This window comes from Ambystoma mexicanum, chromosome 8, assembly GCF_040938575.1.
Source record: "Ambystoma mexicanum isolate Mex_15411 chromosome 8, UKY_AmexF1_1, whole genome shotgun sequence".
NCBI classification, from domain to species: Eukaryota; Metazoa; Chordata; class Amphibia; order Caudata; family Ambystomatidae; genus Ambystoma; species Ambystoma mexicanum.
Genome location: NC_090929.1, coordinates 883,783,305 through 883,801,770, shown reverse-complemented (window position 1 = coordinate 883,801,770; position 18,466 = coordinate 883,783,305). Strand labels below are relative to the sequence as shown.

Sequence of the window (18,466 nt, the reverse complement as noted above, 5' to 3'; positions counted from 1 at the left end):
GCCCGATTACCTCGAGGAGCAAGACTTGGTTCACGGGCAGATATTTAGGTTGTATTTAGGTTGTGGTTATCCTATAGAAGAACTACTGTTCTGGTAAGAATGCTACTCTGGTAGATGTGTTTCTCCATCTATTAGAGTGCTCACACTCCTTAAGCAGATGGAACTCGTGGATTGGTAGTTGGTAAGAAGTTTTAAATTGTAATGCTAATAAGATTTTATGTGAGGATTCATGAATTATGTGTCTTTATAATGATTATATTTAGTGTACCGTTTGAGAACCATGTATCATACCTATTTAACGATAATTATGTTTTCAGTTTTTATGGATTAAACTGTGCAATAGGTTTTCTTTTCTGTTGGGTAGATTTTATTGCTGATATAGTTCTGCTGACGAAGGTTTATTTTTGAACCTAAACACAATTAAAAAAACAAAGTGCCTAAACTGACCATGTGTTTGACTTTTTAAACTTTTAAGACTATTTAAATGCATGCTTCTGTCAGGAGGTATTTGTCCATTCAGTGCAAATGTTTTCCTTGGCTATAATAAGTCAAAGTACACATTTTATTTTTCTACTTTTCCCCAACGCAGTCATCCATGGCTAGAGAAAAGCCATCTGAATTGTTATACATGGAAGACAACCTTATTTTAAACGAGGCTCCTTTTCACTGATCTGGATCCAAAATGCCCCTATCTAGTAGATAACAGTTGAGGAATATGACGGAAAGAATGTTTTGTAGTTACACGTAATACATGGTACACGAAACAGGTACATGTTTGTCAAAATGTTAGATTTCCCAGCTGATCAGTAAATTAAATTCATGAACATTTTCAAGATGGATCCTTTTAAATTTACATATATGTTAACGAGTTTAATAATACCTCTTCCTGCAGTCAGCATGTGTCTACTACATGCTGTAATTATTTTACACCAAAGATATCAATGCATTACATACATCTCTTGGGAAAATACTAGTTGCCATAGCTAAGCTTGCAGATGTCATTCATTCAAAAGGTTTTGCACATTCAATGTCAAATAATATTAGTGAAACCCTGTATGGTGTCCACTGTGGAGATTGGCTAATCTGTGGCCTATACAAACTGGTATAGCTTTCAGATCAGCCAAGCGGCATAGAGACAAACACAGAGCCGCACGGCTCACTGTGCTCTCAGTGTGGCGCTTTCATTAAGATAGGGAGCACAGTGCAGAGAGCTCTGCCCGCAGCTCTGTGTTCTCTCAGCATGGACTGCTGGAAGAACTCTCAGCGCAGTTCTCCCCTCTTAACGGGAGAGCCACACAGAGAGCAAACAAAGCCGTGGGCAATGCCAGGGGAGTTGCTAGGTCTGGAAAAGACCCGGGGCTATGCTGATGTCGGAACTGTTGGGACTAGGGACTAGCTAGTTTTTTGGCTGTAGCTCCTGAGATTCTATCCGGGGCTACAACCAAAAGATCAGGGGCTATAGCCCCCTCAGCCCCCCCCTAGCAACGCCCCTGGGCAATGCTCTCAGTGTGACATTCCCTCCCTTCTTGAAAGAACAACTTCCAAAGCAGCCGCTCCACTGCCTGCACTGCCCAACTTTACACCCCCAGCTCTCGCCTGACAGGCATGGCCTGGGAACTTTAAAAGCTTACCCCAAACTACTATTCACTTTAACTTGCAGGTGTTTGTCCCGCTCCCTGAAACTGCTGTAATCGTAAACGGGTCACACCTCTCAGATACAACAAGGCCTATTGTTCTTACCTCCACCAAATTGCCACTCGATTACTTGGCCACTGCACCTGCCAGACGCAGCCAAACTGGTTAGGAAGCCCTACCCCTTCTTCCTTCCAGCAGGGACCCAGACAAGTATGCCCAAAACAAACGCCTGAAAACGTTAAAGTATGTCTTAAATATTGTTTTACGGCCTAATCGAACATTTTCAGGCTTTTTAGCAGCAGTTGGAGATATTTATTTGTGCTTTCTTTGTTCATTTAAACAATGAGTGGTGCACTAATATCTTTGTAGACTTCACTCTAAGGCAGTGGTGGTCAAACTTTTTTGGCCTGAGACCCCCTGAGCAAAATGTGGGCAGGCCGGGACCCCCCAAAAATAACAAATGGACAGTAAGTCCAAATGGCTATGAACTGTGGTGCGCCGTTGCTGCCCCCTCCTCCCAGTATAGTCCATGGGCTCCACCAAATGCTACCAGCACAGTCCAAGGGTCAACTGCGACTGGTGAATTTTTTAAGGGGAGGTGCATAAAGAGGTCCCCCAGATATGCCATAGTGACCGAGCGGAGTGAGGGAGCCCCAAATAATCAAGAAGGGCTTGGGACGGTGGGGGGGTTCTCCATCCAGGAAATGTTTTGAAATAATGAGTTAAAATGATGCATTTTAGAACAGACTTTTTTAATTAACCCTGTTTACCACTCTTACTGCCATCCCTACTCAGATTACTAACACGTCTTTCTAGAGCAAGGGTCGTCATGTGAGGCACTAGAAGGAAAGAAGAAGCAACATTATACTATATGCTAAATCTGATCTTCAGCATGCAATGAATATCGTGTGTAATGATAGCTGTGTGCAAGAATATGGTACCATTACACACGATATTCATTGCATGCTGAAGACCAGATTTTTTTTGTCTAGATTCTAGTCTGCGGTCTAGATTGTAGATTAAAAAAAATGCATTTAAAAAAAGATAAATATACATATTTCTTTTTTTTAATTCAGACTGTGGGTGTGGGACCCCCTGGCCATGAGGACGCAGCCCACAGGGGGTCATGCACCACAGTCTGAATACCGCTGCTCTAAGGCTATACCAGGAGTTGTGGCACTGTGTACTTCGTTAAATACCTTGCTGCATTTGAGCCTTCAACACACTCTTTGAGGTCATAACTCTTGGTACGGACATTATACTCAGGTTATCAAGCTAAATTATAACCCTTGGAATGCTGATAGAGAGTTCTGATTGGACAATCTTGAAAATACTATAAGATCTGGTGCAGCGTGAAGACGGGTTTGAATCCTACATTCCAGGGATTGCCTTCAGTACGTTAGGGAGTGTGAGCCAAATCCTTGTGACCACCCAGGACTTTTGTACTGACAACTTCATTATACATATAAATACACTGTATATTTAGAAGAGCCACACAGGATATAAAGGCTTTATAGACCTCGCTCTCTGTTAGTACCTGAGTTATGGACCTGCATACGCCGTTAAATGGCTTTGCAGAGCTCAGGCCTTTAACTAGGTCATCAGGGCCCATAATACCTGGTACAGACCTCAGGCTAGGTCTACAAAGCTTAATTAGCGCATGAAAGTCAAAATTGATCTTGTCTCAGCCTATCAAAATGTTCAGAACCCTGTAATATCGGTTGATTTTGACTGCATTCCAAACATTCTAGCTTCAGATCAGCCAGGGAAACCGCAGAATACATGTCACTGCATTCAGGAAACAGCAATGTAATTTGCCAGTAAGATTTCTTTCAACAAGGTATTTCAACCTAATGTAACTTACCAAAGTGAAAGCAAAAACATGGAAAACCCTTTCACTTTTTTAAAGAAAAGTGTTTACTTTAATATTACAATATCACATGTATTTTACCAACATGTTTTGTGTACTTTATTCACTGTTAAAAAACAAACAAGTATGTTTTACTTCCAACACCACAACTCCACAACACCTCCAAATGTGTACTTGTTCCAAGCTAATGGCGAGTGATAATTGACTCTTAGTGATAGGAAATGGTGTGTTGTGTGGATGTGGAGAAATAAGTGGGCAAGTGGCATTCCATGCCTGGCTAGTAGCTTGCAACTTAAATTCATACCCTTGCTTTTATATCTAAGCAAACTCATGGACACCAAGCACATAGGAAAAAAGGACTTGAGGTCTTAAAGAGACCTTAGATATTTAGAAAACAATACGTCCATATACTATTTTTTATAATAAACACAAAAGAAAATGTAGATCTGTGCATTTAGCATTTTCTTAACACTCAGGATTCAACATGTTTCTAGGTCCATCTATTCCTATTACCATTTGTTTTACTACTGTATGTACATATATTATCTTAAATATATCTAAAGTACATTTGCCACAATTGTGTGCATTTTATTGAATGGATTATTTTAATTGCTTGTATTAAACTAAATTAAAGATAGGTCTAAAATATAATATGTTCATATTTTTAATTTCAGCTTTTTATAAATACTTCAAATGAATGCTCCACATGCACACATACCATACATGTGTACCCGTCTATTGTTCTATGTCATGTTCTCATAGTAATTAAGTATAATCAAATAATATATGTACCAAGAGGCTTACTGATAAATATGTAAAAATTCATAATGAGTGCTCTCATGTCTGATGTCATCAGTGATGCAATCAGTGGTGTAATCAGTGATGTAATATGTGATGTAATTAGTGATGTTGTCAGTGATGCCACCAATGATGTCATCAGCAATTACATCTCTGATGTCATCATTGTGGTCATACGGTGCAAAACAGCGGCCGTGAGTCGGTAAGGTGACTTGGCCTGGAATGCCTGCCAATTTCTAAGGGTTTTCTATGTTACATTTTCACCTTAACGTCTCTTTAACTAAAATTTGTCCAGTGAATTTGAAAGGTTTTGTTGCAATGCATTTTTTGTCTTAACTGTTTTCAAAGTAAAACATGTTTCAGTGAATATAATACAGAGACGGCAAAGAGCCTATTACTTTGGTTCCATTTGTCAAATCCACACAAAACTTTGTGACACCAATATAGACCTGTCCTTGAATATTTGTGCTGCCTTTGGTGCAATGTCATAAAGGAGGGCAATGTTGTAGGGGGGTCAGGGTGGGTGAAGACCAGTTTTTGGGCAGCTTATAACTTTGGCGCTGTTTGAAGAATCTTTGAAAAACAATATAGACATGACTTTGAATATTCTTGCAAAGTTTGGTGTGGTTACGTAAACGGTGGGAAAAGTTGTAGGGGTGATCCAAAAATATTTAAAATCTTGTTAAACTTGAACGGGGACAACATTTTGCTTTCCGCTACTACATGAACGCCAGGATGGATTTGCACCAAACTTGCATGAGGATCTTTGGTCGGTTCCTGAAAAGCGTGCTTTTGTTCATTTGTTGTTTTTTCTTGTATTTTATTGTATTGGCCATTTGTATGGTGCCTATGTACAAGTGTTTCCAGGTGCCACAAGACAAGATGGGAGAAAGAGGTACATGGGCATCACAAAAGTAGAACAACGAAAAACGGTTATATTGGCATTGTGACAATCCTACCATGCAAGTGCATGACAAGGGATATGTGCAGTGGGTTGGGGTAGAGAGAGAATTGCAGGAGTGAGGTGTCCCCAAAGGTGGGGCCGGGCAAGTGCTGGGAGGGTTAAGGTAGTAAGTGCTAGGGGAGGATGGGGGAAGGTAGGATGAGTGTTGTGGACAAGGAGGGCCAGGTTAGGCTAGTCCGGGAAGGGGAGCCTGAGCGGCAGTGTTAATAAGGGGTGCTGGGGGTGTTGTGGCCCCTGTATGACTCTGAAGGGACCAGGCCTATTCTGGATTAGTTAAAGGGGTGAAGGGAGGAATGAGGCAGATTGAGGAAGAGGCTGTTGCAGTAATCTAACCTAGATAGAGGTGAAGAAAGGTAGAATGCCCCTGATGAAGTGCAGCTGAAAGTTGGACATAATGGCAAGGTCTGTGATCTGTGGAGAGAAAGAGAGAAAGGAGTTTAAGATGATCACAATGTTTTTTGCCTCACAAGAGGGTGAGGGGAGGGGATCCAAGGAGTCTGGCCAGAGAGTGGGGGGGGGACAAGGATCAGGTGTCCCAATGACAAAGATTTCTGTCGTACAGGCATTAAGGCAGCGATGATTGGCAGAGCACCATGCCTGAATAGTAGTCAGGCAGTCAAGTATAAGGGAGGAGGCGGAGGAGGAAGAGGATGAAAGCTTGAACGAGAGCTGTGTGTCATCTGCATAACACTGGAAAGAAGGGGAGAAGGTGGAAATCAGTTGGGCCAAAGGGGCCAGGTAGATGTTGAAGAGCCATGGTGATAGGGAGCCCTGAGGGATGCACCAGGTGGAGAGTGAGGTAGAGGAGAGAAAAGGACCCATTTGCACTTGGGATGGTCTGTTTGAAAGGTCAGAGGTAATCCATGCCAGTTCCCTGTCCGTGATGCCTATGGTATCATGGAGACAGTCTCTGAGGATGGAGTGGTTAACTGTGTCAAAGGCAGAATAAAGATTGAGGAGGATCAGAACAGAGGGAGTGTTTGAGTCCAGATTAGAGAGTAGGTCTCCACGGGTGTTCAAGAGAGCAGTTTCCATGCCTCTTGCTGCCCTGAAATTGGAATGGTGGTCATGGAAGCAGCCAGCCACTTCGGTGTGGAGGGTCAATTGGAGGATGACCAGCTTCACCATGGGTTGGCCAAAAAAAGGGGTGATATGGATAGAGCGAAAGTTTGCCCGCAAGAAGGGTCAGCAGGTGGCTTTTTAAGGATAAGGTGCACAAGAGAATGCTTAATGGGTTGAGGGAAGGAGCTGGTGGCAAACGAGTGGTTGCAGAGGTCAGCCAAGGCTGGGGCAAGAGAGACAATGTTGTCCTTGATGGTTCTGGAGGAGCAGGGGAGCACCTGTTTAGAGGAGACTTTCATAGATTGGACAACTTGTGATCTCATCTGGTGCAATGGGAGTGAAGGAGGAGAGTATGGGGTGGGGGCCAATGAAGGAGAGAGAAGAGGGGTTTGGAGGGCAGGAAATGACAGAGTACAGGATGTCTAGAGGTTTCGAGTAGAAGTGGGTGGCTAGTGGAGAGCAGCGGGCCTAGGAGAGAGGAGGAGAGGAGGAACTGCAGTAGGATTGGCAAGTTCCTTGCAGATTTTAAAGCGTTCTGCCGTGTTATTGGTGGCTCCAGATATGCAGGGTTTTACATGAGCCCGCTTCTTGGAGCAGATGGTGAGACGATATTGCCTTTGGAGTATACAGCAGGCCAATTTGTCAGAGGATGAGCTATATGCCTGCCTCTACCGCTCTGCTGCTTTGCACTTGCGTTTCAAAGCTGCCAAGTCGGAGTCATAACAAGAGTTGCATTTGGAGGCAGGCTTCATGCAGATCCTCATGGGTGGGCAAGGATGTCCAGGGTATTAGTGATAGAGAGATGGTGGTTAGCTAGAACAGAGTCAGAAGGAGACTCATGTGAAAGGGTCCGAGGAGGGATGAAGGAGGGCAAATTCAGCAACTGACACATGCTTCATTGGTCGAACGATTGAGAAGGAGGCTGGCAGTGTGGGATGAGGCATCATAAGGGGACAGGGGAGGTCAAGGTGGGAAGAGAGGAGAGAGTGGTCAGACCAGGAAAGAGGGGTAGTCACAGGGTTGGAGAGAGGGATGTCAGTAGAGATAAGAGCATCCAAGGTGTGTCCGGCAGAGTGGGAGAGTGTCCAGGAGAGTGTTAATCAGTCCAGTGTTTTATTATTTGAAAAGTGCCAAAATGTAGGTGCACAATGTATTGATATAACCGTGGGGCCTGAGGCTGCTCATTAAGTATGCTTTATTCTTTTGTGGACAGGTGTAATTTCATAACTTTAGTACTAACATGTCTTCTTTGAGTAGGGACTGTTTTTAGACCAGAATGATAAAGGGGCTAAAGTATCTCATAATAGCCAATGCTCAATAAATGCAATACAGATTAACACTAATGTGTAGGAATACGATGGTTGTAATAGGCCTGTATTTTTAAATGCACACTCCAACCAAGCTTTGCACCTGAATCCACCCTTATATGCAAAAACATGCACCCCTACTACCACATACTCCTTTACCATCCCCAGTAAACGTGTTTAATCTTTTGTCTATCTGCGTTCTCTATCTCTTTCCCCTCACCCTCACCCTCTTACTTCTTAGCCACAGACAGATAATATGCTACCCCTTGGACAAGGTAAGATGCCATAAGACTACTATGGTCGTGATGGGTTCAGTATGAATATCTTTTATTATAACATTTTCTCTTGGGACAATGACCCTTCCCCAACAATTGGGCCTCGGCTTCACCTCAGGTCATAGCTTTAGACGTGTCATTTTCCCATCATAATGATCCCCTCCTTCTTCTATGAGGCTGTATTATTTCAATTCCTAATGCCTGCTACTTACAAACTCTGGAACAAAAAAGTTGTTCTATAATTTGCCTTTTTAATACATCTGGCTACCCAACAGTTAATCATTCCTCAGGTGTCCTGTTGGTCAGAAAGTAATCTAAGAACATTGAATGAAATATAATTGTAACATTTTCTTCCGTAATTGACAAGACTGAACAGATCAGCAGAAAGACAGACTATTATTATGATGGGTGATACAAATTAATTTCCAATTGCTTCTCTTTCAAGAGGGAGATTGTTCCTATTTCCTGTTATCCTACCAAATATTGCCAACATATTGATTTTAATTTGGCTTAATTTAGGAATGTTGTCATTACATAGTTAATAATTTGAAACTGCATACATGAAACATTTAATAACTTTACTGAAACTGTTTCTGAGTGCTAGATATATTTTTAAATGGGATTGTGCTTAACTCTGTGTATCTGTCACTCACAGACAAAAAGTACCTGCTTTTAAACCTCTGCTTGGCCAATTTAACTTATAACTCCCAAATGTGCGTCTGCTTATTTGCTCAGGCAGATATATTCCAAATTATTATTTCATGTCTACCTTATTGAGTCAGGCAAGTACAAAGTGCAGTGAGCTGCTCAGAAGGGACCCACGATCAATAGCTCAATTTATTATCTGTTCGGGCAAAGCCAATTTTGGAGCACCCAATGTTGGACGTGTATCAGGAAAGGTCCTGCATTGTTACAGTAACCAGAATTTTCCTGAAGCATTCTATGGTCCTGGATATCATTTGCTTACAAATGAAAGTTATGTTGAATCACTTGATGATGTGAACCAGCAAAATAGCATCAAATGGAGTTTACAGTAAACCCTGGGCCCGCTTAAGCATTAGTGCCTCTGGTTGAGAGTTCTAAAGCTTTTTAACACCCATCTTGGTGCTTTCAACAGATCTAAAATCAGCAGAAAACATGAAAGGCTAATGTTTCTGCGAGGAGCCAGGAATGAGACGCAGACACAAAGGACTCAAGTTTATGGTTATAGACCTTTATTAAATAACAAAGAGGTTGGAAAATGCCTCACTATCCCTATTCTAGACAGTATTTCCCTACGTCAACCACAACTCAGGGTCTGTCCTGTGTCAAGATGTCCAAAGCAAAAATGTCCTGTGTCTGAAATCCTACCCCTAGCCATCAAGGTGTACAGAATATTGTCTTTGGCCTTCAAAGTGCAAAGAATGTTAAAATCCAACAAAAAGGTATACATAATATAAAAGTATCAAATGGTTAATATTCACAGTTCCAGGGAACAACTCCCTTACCTGGGATTCTCTCCACCAAAACAACAGTTCTAAAAGAATAATCATGTTCTTTGTAGACCAAGGGGACAGCGCCCTCCTCTTAGTGTTGCAATCTACTCCTGGGGAAATTACTCCCTTTCCCAGGTTTCTGTCTACCTTCAATGTAATCTCAATCCTATGGGCATGTGTCTTCCTTGAGGTTTGCTCTTCACAATACCACAACTTAGGTGTGGTTCCCAGACTCTCAGAACACCTGGTATAATCCCTTGCCTGGTTCCCTAACACATTCAATATATTTCAAAATCATAAGGGTATGATAATTCCTTGGGATTTTCTTATGCAGTTCAATCCCCACAGTTGGGTTTGCCTGGTAAACTCTCCTGCTAGGCCCTTTTGTGCAATTCACTTCACTCTCTTTTCTTTGCCTGGTAAACGCTCTTGATAGGACATTCATATGCCGTTTACTTCACACACTTGGCTTTGCCCAGTATACTCTTATGCAGTTCACTTCAAACACTTGGCTTTGCCTGGTTTACTCTCCTGCCAGGACATTTATTGGTTATTTTTAATGTGCACTATAAAGCAAATATTGAGCCTCATTACGAGTCACCCGGTATGGAAATAATGGTGGCGTTAAACCCGCCGCCACCGTTGTTTCCATACTGGGTGATTCGGGGTCCTGCAGGCGGAGGTGTCATTTTCGCCAGGTCTGACCTGGCGGGTTTAACACCACCTGCCTGCAAGCAGACGTGGAAACACCGGCACCATCACAAGATGGTGCCGGTGTTTCCATGGTCCCCATTCCCATTGAGTCCTATAGGACTCCCCATTCCCATTGAGTCCTTGAGTCCTATAGGACTCAATGGGAATGGGGATTTACTGAATTCAGCCTCCGGAATTCCCGGGTCACCAGGGTTGTAATGCCCCGGTAATTCTGGGAATAATGGAGGCGGAATGGTAATACGAGTCTGGCAGTAACTGAGCCGGACAAACCGGCAGGTTACCGCCGGACTCATAATGAGGACCATTGTGTTTCAAGGGGCATCAAGATAAGGGGGGGTGAGGAAGAAGATATAAAACAAAATGTTCTTAAAAGGTCTTGAAACATTTGGAACGTACATGTGCTATAGCATGAGAGCAGGGGATAGAGGGAGGAGGAGAAGTGAAGGAAGAAGGATGAAGGGAGGAGAAACAAACAAAACATTCTGACTAGGTTGTAAAACGACTGATAACGTGCAAGTGCTGAGCATGAAAACGAGGGATAGGGGAGGAAAGGGGGGTGTAGGGAGGCAGAGGGTGAGAGGTACAATACATGCAACTACAAATATAATGTGCAGAGACAAGTAGGGTAAACTGCATAAGGAAAACCAGACATGCAGTTAAGGCAATCAGGTAAGAATGACTGCAGAATGGAAAAGCCCTGTCTCATCGAATGAGGGGCTACATGAGGCAAACAGACAGCAATATGGCAACAAGCTAAGAGTGACTACAGACTAGAAAAGCCTTCCCTCATAGAATAAAGGGCTACCTCAGGAAAACAGACAGCAATATGACAATTGGGTATTAGTGACTGCAGACTTGGCATGCAGGAAAGAAAAATAAGACTACGAACAACCTTTGAAGGGTTACACAGGGAAGGAGAACCATGACATAAGGAGGAGGGGTACATCACATTGCAGGGACAATGGGTAACCTGCAGAGTTTGGAATGCCCACCTCAAGGCGAGAGGAGTTACATCAACTATGCATGGAGGAGAGTGCCCAAGAGGATGCAGGTAAGTTCTGTAGTATATGGACATTGCTTATGGTGAGCAAGAATGGCATAGTGCCATGGTCTAATATGTGTCATCATATCTATTTCACGTAAAGTTCAATGAGTAATTTTCAGGTGCAAATAACTTGTAAGAGAAAGGGTTTGGCGCTGTGTTAATCCGGTTGTAAAATCAAGCAATATCCAAGTTTTGGTATCTGTTATTGTACTAACACAAAATTGTGCTCAGATGGTGGTTCCATAAGCTTTCAAAGTCACAGAGACCACCTTATTATATGGTAATTACAAGACAAATGGGGAAACTAAAGGAAACTCGCAGAGGTTGAAATCACCTATACATGGGGGATAAAAGGAAGGGATTCACCCACTTTAAAGCCGTTGGCTGCAGAAAGATGTACACCAGGAAGTAAGTCCTGCAAGGCCCCTTTATCTGAAGGGCCATGAATTGGAAATGAAAAAACAGACGCATGCAGAGCGGCACATGCATTGAGAGGCAGTTTCCCTCGCTGAGATGTTACATGTCAAGCAAATGTTTTGCAGTATGTAATGCGTCCAATTGTTTAAACGCAAAGTGTCTAATGAATAGAACGTAGCATAAAGAAACAGTAATTCTGTTGTAGACATAGTGGTATGCATTTTCCAGTGTTATAAGCAGACTCAAGGTTTTTTTCTTTTTCTATTTACAATGTTTATAACCATCTTCATGGCAGTCAAATCCGAATTATTGATTGCAATGATTGTAATGCCCCACCAGTCTAATAAAAACACTGTGCACCCGTGTGTGTGTGGACTGACACATTGTCAGAGGTTGCTACATGTTTCTGCAGCCTCCATGCTGTGCAAGGGTGGTATATAGGTTAACCTGAGTTGCGTATCCCTACTTTAATGCATGTGGCGGAACTAATACAGACATATTCCCTAAGCTTCCAAGTTGCTATGTTCAAATTTAATGTCCACAAAATGTCAAAATCATTTCAATTGTAGGATTTGAAAAAGGTACAAAATAAGTATGGCAGTTATCACAGGAGTTTCTGAACTCTTCGATTTAGAACGAAACTTCCAAAGAACAAGTGAAAACTTTCTTCCAACTGTGATTGGGTTGGGAACACTCGGAGCCCCACTTCTCAAATTGATGTCTCCACTGCGGGGTGCATGGTTTTATTCCACATTCTTGGCTCTTCATATTTTCAAGCCACTGCTCTGCGGTTCCCGAAAAGGGGGTGAACTAATCATATATGTATTTTTTTACAGGCAAAGCGAGGGCATTATGCTTTCCTGTGGGATGTGACAGTAGTGGAATATGCCGCTCTGACAGATGATGACTGCTCGATGACTGTAATTGGAAACAGCATAAGTAGCAAAGGATATGGCATAGCCCTCCAGCATGGCAGCCCCTACAGGGATATCTTTTCACAGAGGTAATATGAACTTATGTTTTCCTGTTCGCATTACTTCATCCAATGAAGGTTGTAGCAATTGTATTTGGAGCGACGCAAAGGTGCATAGAGATGTAACTGGACATATGTTTTCATTATGAGACCGTTCCAATGCATGTGTTATATTTCACATGTCGACATCCCACAAACCCCCCATGGACAGAGGTAGAGATACATTCCCTCTGCAATAAATATGTAGTGCCATGTATTTGCTCGACAATTAACAGAGTAAAAACATGTAAATACATGTAAATTAACGAATCATACATGTATCGCCATCTTTGGTTCCTCAGATCATTTTGCTCACAGAATAAACATACAAGTGACTTAGTAGGAGCACGTTGTATGGTTTGGTGACACACTACATGGGATAATGGAAGAATACACACTCTAGCACCTGTGGTGACATCATTTGAGGGTGATTGTGCGCAGCTTGCAGGAGGTATAGGGTGGGAAGAAAAGGGATGGAAAAAAGGATTTGTGAGCAAGGAGAGTAACTAGTCTGTAGAACTGAAATGAGTAAGGCATAAAGTAAGGCAAATGGCAAAACAGTTTGTGGCCAGCTGGTGTTGTCTTTCAGCCTGTAGAATTCTACCACGGCTCCATCTAGTTGAAGAGACTTTGAATTAGCCAAATTCAGGGTGATTTAAAGTGTGTCAATGCAACAAAACGTGTTGCTATTCAATTTAAAAAAGTTCATCCAGTAAAGAGTAGCAGGCTATCATTTGTTATACTTATTACATTGGCAGGTCTCATACTAAAATACGTTTTCTTTTTATGTGGCTGGACCTTAAACTAGAAATAAAACTCAGGCAGATGTCCACCAAATTATTAATCAGTAATAGGTAGTGAATTCCTTTACTTCATGATATGGAGAGCTCATTTTGCATGGTCGTTATCCATAAGAAGTGTGACCAAAATCTCAATTTAATAGTGAAGATTCCTTGGAAATTGAGGGGCTCCCAAACCACACCACAGCTATGTGTTCAGGCTTCAGAAACCCCAAAAACCTGTAAACACTTACGGTTTCACAGACATTTACGTGGGTGGTACACAATATTCATTGATCACTTGTTGGTCCAATCATGGCAACTATTGAGATTGCAAATTATTACAAAAGTAAGACGAACATCACAACACTACATTGCAGTTTTTTAAAACTCTTAGCACTATCATCTGTGGGAAAACCCATAGTTGTAACTCGTGAGTGCAAGCCCTTTCACAGCACTTTACTGATTTCTAGATGCTAGTGTGTTGGTGAAAATGGATAATATAAGTTGTGTATTATCCCATGCTGTACATTTTTTCCATACTTTGTATTGTAGGGGCTTGAACAATGTATACCTGCCTGTGATTTACACAAAGTGGACAGCTTGCGCTCAGGGTACATAGACATGCCGGCCACTGCAGGTAATAGGCCTACAGTGTTTACAGAGTTTGTACTGGTGCAATGTGTGAAATTACTGCAGCCAGTGTCTCCCACCTCATGAGTCAATTTTTCTATTATGTGACAACCAAGAGGAACAAACCCATACACAATGCAAAACTGGGGAATACTATGGATATACAGGAGAGCATTACCATTAGATTAATTCAGTTCTAGTTTATACATTTTAACATACAGATCATTGAAAAAATATCTGATTCATTAAACCTCTACTGCGTGACTTTGGTCTGTACCTTAATCTCAGTGAAATCTACCACCAAAAGCAAGGAAGCGATAACAACCTCACCACCCTCTCCACGTCCATCCCCTCAACAAACTCCTCACTACTAAAATCTTGCATCCTTACACCTCGCACACTCCTTCCGACAACCTCCAGGTCCCGTGTACTTAAGAGATTTAGATCCTATCCATCCCCTATCTACAACCATGCTGTCAATTTATGCACTCCACGATCCGGGGGTCTGCCCATGAGGCTAACCTGCCCCGTCGATACCAACCACAAACACATAGAGCTTTTCATATGGGCACACAGGTAATGGGACTTCTGACATCCATCCATCAATATCTAAGGTGTTGGCATGTACTTTGCCACTATCTGACTAACGCAGCCTGACCTGCTTTCTTAAAGGGCCATGCACTGCAAGGCCAACATTATTGGCAGAAGAGTGCTATATAAGACCAGTTTTCATTACATCTTATTACATGGTTTCTTTTGTATTACATTACGTATCTCTTATCAAAATATGGACTCAGGTCTGGTGGTGGACAAATATCATTGTGATTCAGAGTCACATGTGTGATAGAAACATAAGTAACCCTAAGAAAAAAAAAGATATGCAAGGCAACTCACCATACAAAATTTTAATCTATAAAGAAAACATTCAAGAAGTTATAGCCAGTGCTTATGCAACTTCATCACTGATTATAAAGGTCATGAATTATAGGCACCATGTATTTTTTATGGATTTGTACTGTCTCCTGAAGTCTGGGTGAATATATTTCAGTTCATTACCGGTGACTTGGTTTACTGTTGATATTTCATGGGAAGGTGGACACTGTAATGCACCATGCTAGGTTTACAATTATAGATCAGAGAGCCCTTCTGAACTTACGAACTCCAACTTGGTTTACATGTCGGGAGGCCCCGTCTACCTGTATCAACTCAAAACCCCCATTTCAACATTTCAGAAGATGCCTCATAGTAATTTAGTTCATTATTTCCACTGAGCAACTGTGGTAGACACATATCTTTATAATTACTTGATCCCACTACAATTTCAGAATATAGGTCGTTGCTCACCATATACAATATATAACAATACACACCCACCACATTGTTAGTCTACCATTTTGAATACTGGCCAGACACATAACATGCTCATGCATGTACTTTCCATGCATTCTTGAACATGCAAAAACTCCTTACCGCGTTACTAATATGGAGATCTACATAAACCACATATGTCAAAGAATGAACACGTAATTAACTTGTCTACTATGCATTCACCTACAGACCTATAAATGCACTTTAGTTAACGATAGGCATATTTGAGACAACCATTGACAAACACTGATTTCTCACTGTTTCAATTGATACTGGAAAGATGATAATGCTCTTTGTCTAAAATGTTTGCTGTTCACATACCATTGTTGCTACTGTAGTCAGTAGAATAAATGAGTACACGGTTGGCATCCTGATTATGCGTTTTGGCAATGCCCACCCACCTCACACATTTCACAAAATATTGTCTCCTGTACAAACCTCTGCTATCTCTCTGCAATTTAGAGTATCTTTCCATTTTATTCATATTTCGATGCATTTTTGTGGCCATCTCCTGCGTTTATAAAGCAGACTCTAAAATTAAATTCAGTGGCAACTCTCCCTGTTGTTCACGCTTTTGTAAAAGGTCATGAATCTTTCGCTTAACTCATCCTTTACTTGCTAGACCTCATTACTAAGCCATTATTAATTGTCAAACATGATCATTGTTTAAGAAATAGTGTCACGGAATAGGATGCCCATCCCGCTAAAACCTGTAGAGATGATTCTCATCATACTTATTTCTTAATTAAAAGGTGTGTGGTCCACTACCAGGTTACACTTCTTCTGGGCGGTGAATACTTAATATATAATGCTCCTGATAGGGTAATCAGATAGCAAAAAACATGACTATGTTGGCGAGGAGCGGAATGGTGGTTATACGTTTTGCTGATCATTATGGAGGCCAGAGTATATCCCAAGCTATGGAGATCTATAGAATGCATGCTGTTTTGGCTCCAGATTGTGGTGTCGAAATATGTGGGTATAGGGATTCTCACAGTCTGGTGACGGAGGAAAATAGGCTATTTAAGCAACTTCTTAATCTCCCAAATAGTCCTCCTAATATCCCAATCAAAATGGAACTGGAGCGGTTTGGCATGAGTACCCTTGTGCACCCCCGCCTAAAGAACCCCCTCCTGATCCTTCCTCTCTGGCTAACAATCCCCCGATTTCCATCACTCCTTTCCTTGGCAAACTCTTGGAAAAGCAGTCCATATCCCAGCTTAATCTGCACACTAAATCTGTTGGTTGTCTCCACGAACACCAGTCTGGCTTCAGAGCTGCCAGAAGCACCAAAACTGATATCCTGAACATCCTTGAAGACCTGCTCTCTAACCTTGATTCTAACCTTCCTTCTGTGCTTATTCTCCTCAATATTTCTTCTGCTTTTGATGTGGTAAATCATGCAATCCTGCTCAATTGCCTTCATGATAACCTGGGTATCACTAATCAGGCCCTGGCCTGGCTGACCTCCTTTCTCACTGACCGATCCTCAAAGGTCCAACTGGGCTCTTTCCTCTCTTCTATCTCTCTTTCTACTTGTGGTGTTCCTCAGGGGTCTAGCCTTTATCCCTGGCTTTTCAACCAATACCTGGCACCTCTTGCAACTGCATCACTGCTTTCTGCTTCAACTTTAAGTGCTATGCAGATGACACCCAACTCTCTTTCAGGCTCCTCTCGGACACCTCTTCTCCTTCTCTCATTCCAGATTGTCTGGCCACAATTCAGGAATGGTGCGCCCCCAATGATTTCTGGCCCAATGCCAGTAAGCCTGAGATCCTCCTCATTTGTACACCAGCTCCCTCCATCCCTTTCTCTCTCTGGCCACCCACTCTGGGACCTCTTCCAGCTCCTACCTGTAAGGCTAAGAACCTTGGGTCATCTTCAACTCCACCCTCTCTTTCTCTCCTCACATCTCTGATGTGTCTAAGAAGTCAAAGTATCAGCTGCACCTCCTCAGATGTAGTTTTCCTTTCCTGACTTTCCCCCAGAAGCTCACTGTCTCCAGAGCTCTGGTCCTCTCTAGGCTGGACTACAGCAACAGCCCCTTTCTAAAACTCCCTGACTCTACTCTCCGACTTCTACAATTTATCCAGAACATGACTGCAAGACTTGTCCTTGGCCTCAAGCCCAGGGATCATATCTCTACAGCTCTGAAATCTCTTCAGTAGCTCCCAGTGGCAGTAGGGATCAAGTTGAAGACCCTCTCCATCATCCAAAAGGTTTTCTGGGGTTTGGGACCACACTATACCCAGCTCTCTCTTCCTAAATATCGCTCTCCTTGAGCTCTCCGCTCATCGACCCCCAACATTTTGAGGGTCAGGTGCTTTTCCAAGCAGAGAGTTGGGGTCAGATCTTTATATTCGGCTGGGGCATCCCTCTGTAACAGCCTCCCTGCCTCTCTCAAACTTCCGGAAGCAACTCAAGACCTTCCTCTTCGGTTCTGCTTTCTCTCCTCCTCTCCCCTGCTGATGTCCCAACTTCTCCACGCACTGGCCACCTGGCTGCCCTTTGAACTTGGCCTCAGGCTCCTGCATGTCCAGTTATGATATGATATGATATGATATGGTATTTGTAACGCGCCTATACACAAGTGTTTCAAGGCGCGACGAGGCAGGGAGGGGGGTACAAGGGGAGACAGAAAACGATCCTACTAGGCCAGGTGTCATTCAGATCGCGCAAGTGCAGGGGTAGGGGAGGGGAAAAGTGCAAGGGGAAGGGGAGGGGGGAAGTTCAGTACAAGGTAAGAGGCGTACGTAATAAATAAATAAATAGGGCCAGCTGGTGGCAAGTGTGAGGTAAGTGCAGAACAAGTGCTGGGGGAGGGGGGGCTGTAGGGATACAGAGACAGACCCGCAGTGCAAAGGGGTTCCAGGGCATCAGTGCAAGTGGAGAGTGGCAGGGCCCAGGACCGAGGCCGTTTAGAGTGGTCCAATTGCAGGATCAGTGCAGCTTCAGTGAAAATTAATTAGCCGCTCAGCAGGGGAGAGGGAGAGGGAAAGCAGAAACAAAGAGGAAGGTTTTGAGGTGCTTCCGGAACCGGAGATGGTTCTCCTCAAGTTTCAGGGAGGCAGGAAGGCTGTTCCAGAGGGAGGCCCCTGCCGCGGAGAGTTGC

The 18,466-nt window shown here is 42.8% G+C and overlaps 1 protein-coding gene across 6 annotated transcripts in view; it reads left to right on the top strand.

The window, feature by feature from the left end:
- The window catches only part of GRID1 (glutamate ionotropic receptor delta type subunit 1), a 3,001,620-nt gene that overhangs the window by 2,716,750 nt on the left and 266,404 nt on the right, over window positions 1–18,466 (top strand). For all 6 annotated transcript variants that reach the window (XR_011268624.1, XR_011268625.1, XM_069610763.1 and 3 more), the window contains exon 14: window positions 12,399–12,565. Coding sequence is in view for 4 of the 6 variants with exons in the window: in XM_069610763.1 (XP_069466864.1) it covers window positions 12,399–12,565 (167 nt within the window). In the remaining 2 variants the exon portion in view is untranslated. The remainder of the gene's footprint in view (window positions 1–12,398; window positions 12,566–18,466) is intronic.